Genomic DNA, 5630 nt, shown 5'->3' with positions numbered 1-5630 from the left:
CTCAAGGTTCGAGTTCGTCCGGAAGCGAGATGGGGAGAATTGATAGCATGTTCGAGCAAATGATGGAAAAGAACCAAGATTTTGAGGCCCAATTAGCTTTGCGTAACACATCTATCCGGAACTTGGAAGTGCAATTAGGCCAAATCTCCCAGTCTTTAAATACTCGCCCAAAGGGTGCTCTACCAAGTGATATGGTAGTTAAACCCAAGGGTGGGCCAATAATCATGTGATGGCGGTGACAACGCGAAGTGGAAGAGGCGGTGATGTGCATTCCTCAAGAGGAAACCAAGTTATAGTAGATGAAGATGAGTTACGAGATAATGAAATGCCTTTGGTGGTTGAAGATGTAGTTGAACCAAGTGTGAGAGATGATGTGCGGATTAATGTTCGTGAGGTTGAGGAGGAAACACAAGAGGCCGTGAACCCGTCTAGGGAACACGTGATTGATATGCCCGAGCTAGTGGTGCCCAAAGCCCAAGCACCCTTACCTCGACCTCCTCCACCCTATCCTCAAAGGTTGGCCAAGCAAAAGGGTGACAACCAATTTAAGAAATTCATTGAGATGATGAAGAGTTTGACTATCAATATGCCTTTGGTGGAGTCACTCGAGCAAATGCCGGGGTACACAAAGTTCATGAAAGATTTGGTTACAAAAAGGAGATCAATGGAGTGTGAGAAAATCAAGATGACCCATCAAGTGAGCGCAATTGTACATTCTATGGCTTCAAAACTTGAGGACCCCAGAGCATTCACTATCCCATGTACCATTGGAAGTGCCAACTTTGCAAAAGCCCTTTGTGACTTGGGGGCAAGTATCAATTTAATGCCATATTCGGTCTTCAAGACCTTGGGAATTGGACAACCTCGTCCAACTTCTATGAGGCTTCAAATGGGGGATCGGTCAATGAAGCGGCCTTTGGGGATTATTGATGATGTCCTTGTTCGTGTTGATAAGTTCATATTGCCAGCTGATTTCGTTATTTTGGATTGTGAGGTGGATTTTGAGGTGCAAATTATCCTTGGAAGACCTTTACTAGCTACTGGGAAGGCTTTGGTAGATGTCGAGGCGGGAGAGTTGACCTTCCGTGTTGGTGATGAAAGGTGGTGTTCCATGTGTGCAAATCTATGAGGCAACCGAATAGCACCGAGGTGTGCTCGTTTGTGGACATTGTCACGACGGTGATAGTGGATGACACAAGTGCAATGGTGAATGTTGAGGACTCACTTGAAGCCGTGCTCTTGAACATGGATGTTGATGATGATGCTGGGAGAGTTGAATGTGTAAATGCTTTGCATAGTATGGGATCGTATTCTTATGAGCCTAGGAAGTTATCCTTGTATCTTGAGAATCGCAAAACTCCCCCAACCAAGCCATCTATTGAGTAGCCGCCGGTGTTGGAGTTGAAACCACTTCCTCCTCACCTCAGGTATGAATACTTGGGCCCTAATTTCACTTTTCCTGTTATTCTTTCGTCTTGTTTGACTAACGTGCAGGTTGACGCCACTTTGGCAGTTCTACAAAAGCGCAAGAGGGCAATCGGATGGACATTGGCGGATATACGGGGTATAAGCCCCGCCTTTTTCATGCATAAGATCATATTGGAGGAGGATGCGAGGCCCTCACTTGAACACCAAAGGAGACTCAATGAAGCTATGCAAGAAGTGGTCAAGAAAGAAGTTATCAAGTGGCTTGACGCCGGTGTGGTGTATCCTATTTCTGACAGCTCATGGACTTCTCCGGTGCAATGCGTACCGAAGAATGACGGGATAACTGTGGTAACCAATGCTAACAATGAGTTGATTCCTACTCGGATGGTGACAGGATAGATAGTTTGTATAGACTATAGAAAGCTTAACAAGGTGACTCGAAAGGATCATTTCCCGTTGTCGTTCCTCGACCAAATGCTTGATCGCCTTGCGGGTCGGTCGTTCTATTGATTTTTAGATGGGTATTCGGGGTACAATCAGATTCTCATCGCCCCAGAAGATCATGAAAAGACGACCTTTACTTGTCCCTACGGCACATTCGCATTTTCGAGGATGCCGTTTGGATTATGTAATGCCCCAGCGACCTTTCAACGATGTATGATGGCAATTTTCACCGACATGGTGGAAGATATATTGGAGGTCTTTATGGATGATTTTAGCATGGTGGGAAACTCCTTTGAGGAATGTTTGACAAATTTGGACCGTGTGTTGGCCCGATGTGAAGATACAAACCTAGTTCTCAATTGGGAAAAATGTCATTTTATGGTAGAAGAGGGTATTATATTGGGTCATAAGATTTCGAAGAGAGGTATTGAAGTTGACAAAGCCAAGATTGAAGTCATTTCAAGGTTACCTCCCTACTTCTGTCAAAGGGGTGAGGAGCTTTTTGGGGCACGCAGGTTTCTACCGAAGGTTCATCAAAGATTTCTCTAAGGTAGTTAATCCGTTGTGCAAGTTGTTAGAGAAGGAGGCCAAGTTTGTTTTTGATGAGAAATGCATGGAAGCTTTTGAGCTTCTAAAACACAAGTTGACAACAACCCCTATCATTACCGCACCCAATTGGAGCTTGACATTTGAGCTCATGTGTGACGTTAGTGATGTTGTGGTAGGGGCGGTCTTGGGCCAAAGAATCAACAAGATGTTCCATCCGGTGTACTACTCAAGCAAGACGATGAATGAAGCTCAAAGAAACTATACAGTCACCGAGAAGGAGTTGCTAGCTATTGTGTTTGCCATGGAAAAGTTCCGACCATACCTTATGGGGGCCAAAGTGATTATCCATACCGATCATGCCGCACTTAGGTATTTTATGACCAAGAAATATTCAAAAGCAAGGTTGATGAGATGGGTGCTACTTCTTCAAGAGTTTGATATAGAAATTGTGGACCGAAAAGGAAGTGAAAATCAAGTGTCGGACCACTTGTCCCGCTTGGAAGAAGAGGGGAGGCCTTCTGACGGCCTTGAAATCAATGATGCGTTCCCGGATGAGCAACTCCTTGCAGTATCTATGCATGATATGTCGTGGTTTGCCGATGTGGCAAATTATCTTCTGACCGGTATAATCCCGTATGAGCTCTCTTCTAACCAAAGGAAGAAGCTCAAGCGGGACAGTTTGGATTATTATTGGGATGATCCATATTTGTTCAATATTTGCACCGATGGTGTGATTCGCCGATGTGTCCCGAAAGAAGAACAATTGAGTATTTTGGAGGCTTGTCATTCCTCTCCCTATGGTGGTCATCATGGCGGGGTGAGGACGGCTTCTAAGGTGTTTAGTTGCGGTTCCTATTGGCCCTCCTTGTTTAAAGATGCCGGTGATTTTGTCAAGAGATGTGATGAATGCCAACGAGCTGGTGGGATTTCTAAAAAGGATGAGATGCCTCTCAACACAATTCTAGAGGTGGACATTTTTTATGTGTGGGGTATCGACTTTATGGGGTCATTCGTGAGTTCTTGTAGGAACACCTATATCTTGGTAGCGGTTGATTATGTGTCGAAATGGGTCGAAGCCGTCGCTTTGCCCAACAATGAAGCTCGAAGTGTGGTGGCGTTCTTGAAAAAGAGTATCTTCACAAGGTTTGGCACTCCACGTGCTATCATTAGTGATGGTGGTTCTCATTTTTGTAATCGGGCTTTTGATTCATTGCTTGCCAAGTATGGTGTAAATCACAAGGTGACTACTCCTTATCATCCTCAAGCGAGTGGCCAAGTTGAGGTTTCCAACTGAGAGATCAAGAGTATTTTGTCCAAAACTGTCAATGTCAATAGGACCGATTGATCGAAGGAATTAGATGATGCTCTTTGGGCCTATCAGACAGCTTATAAGACCCCGATTGGTATGTCTCCGTACCAGTTGGTGTTTGGGAAAGCTTGTCATCTTCCGGTGGAATTGGAGCATAAGGCTATGTGGGCCTTGAGAAAATTGAACTTAGAATGGGATGTCACTGCGAATCTCCGGTTGAGCAACTCAATGAGCTAGATGAGTTTAGATTTCATGCCTACTCCAGCGCGGCCTTGTACAAGGACAAGATGAAGTACCTTTACGATAAGTATACCCGAGGGAAGGAATTCAAAGTTGGTGACATGGTTCTTCTTTTCAACTCCTGGTTGAGGTTATTCCTGGGAAAGCTTAAGTCTAAGTGGAGTGGTCCATGTGAAGTTGTTGGTGTAACCCCATTTGGAGCTATTGATCTCAAAAACAAAAATGGTAAAGTTTTCCGGGTCAATGGGCATCGTGTTAAGCATTACTTGGGAAAGTTTGATGACACCCCCGTGGTGGCACTCATTCATTTGAAGTGACTTTGATGGTAACATGCGTCGTGCCGCGACGTTAAGTCAGGCGCTTCTTGGGAGGCAACCCATGTCTTTTTCTTTCTTTTTTTATTTCTGTTGTAGATTAGGATTTTTGAGCTAATGGTTTGTGAGATGTTGCAGGAATTGTGATTGAACCAATGCAAAACAACTGTGCAAAAAGTGCACAGTCTCTGAACAGTGACCGTGCGGCCGCAATCCCACTTTGTGCGGTCCGCACCGGCCAAAGAAAATATTGCCAAGTTTCTGAAGATGGATAGTGCGGCCGCATCCTTGCTTGTGTGGTCTGCACCGGTGAAGGACAAGAATGATCAGTCTCTGAACTGCGTTCACGCGGCCGTGGCCCACTTTGAGCGGACCGCGTGGTTCTCATGCGGTCGCAGCCCGTCTTATGCGGTCCGCGTGCCTTCGTTTCAGCACTAGGTAAATGGTAAAGGCCCAGTGCGGCCCGCGGTCGTGTTCACGCGGCCACACTGGACGGTAAGTGATGGGCCCCACTGTGTTTCCTATAAATAGACCATTAGGATCTTCATTAGAACTTTTCGCCAAAATTAACCCCTGAGCCCTAAAAGTTACTGTTCACATTCAGAGACCCCTCTTAGTGTTAATATCAAGATCATTTCTTCACTTTCCGGGTAACATATCTCTCACATTAGTCTTTACTTAGTATTAATTTAAACTTTATACATGTTTCCCTAGTCATAACTTCTTCGTTTTTCTTTTTTGTTCTTCGTCGTTTCATGATTAGGATAGTTTTATATTGTTCTTGTTGTTCTTTTAAATGATGGGCATGTTATAAATGAGTAGGGACAAAGTAGGATGCTAAAATGTGACAGACTTGAGTTTTTTGTAAAACCCTAATTGCCCCTGTAATGATAGCCCAGCGCGGCCGCATTCCCTGATTATGTGGTCCGCATGCCTTTTACGCGGCCGCATCATTCTGTTACGTAGTTCGCGTAAGCCTTGAGCCTAAAGGTTGATACTTCCCAGCACGGCCTCACGCCTTGTTTGTGCGGTCCGCTCCATGCCCCACGCGGCCGCATCCCATGTTTGCGCGGTCCGCGTGGGTGAGGTTCAGAGGGCACCAGATTTTAACAGTATTGCCAATGCGGCCACATGACCAGTTTGTGCGGACCGCACTGGACCCCACACGGCCTCACCCCTTGTTCATGTGGTCCGCATGGTTCCTAATCAGAGAGGTGTTCATTTCCCAATTTGGTCAGTGCGGTCCGCATGCCTTGTTTGTGCGGTTCGCACTGCTATCACCTGTTCTCTGTCTGTGTTTCTGTTCTGTACTTAAAACTCTGCGATTGCCTGAACTAACAATGTTA

At 45.4% G+C, this 5630-nt stretch overlaps 1 protein-coding gene across 1 annotated transcript; it reads left to right on the top strand.

Moving 5' to 3' along the window:
* The first annotated feature begins 229 nt into the window (after positions 1-229).
* Positions 230-1129, top strand: LOC138876111 (uncharacterized). The gene is made up of 2 exons (XM_070155007.1): positions 230-808; positions 911-1129. Exons 1-2 carry the CDS (start codon positions 230-232, stop codon positions 1127-1129), a joined length of 798 nt encoding a protein of 265 aa, XP_070011108.1.
* Positions 1130-5630: the final 4501 nt, after the last annotated feature.

This window comes from Nicotiana sylvestris, chromosome 8 (genome assembly GCF_000393655.2).
Source record: "Nicotiana sylvestris chromosome 8, ASM39365v2, whole genome shotgun sequence".
NCBI lineage: Eukaryota > Viridiplantae > Streptophyta > Magnoliopsida > Solanales > Solanaceae > Nicotiana > Nicotiana sylvestris.
The sequence above is the reverse complement of the archived record's forward strand: the minus strand, read 5'-3'. Positions and strand labels throughout refer to the sequence as shown.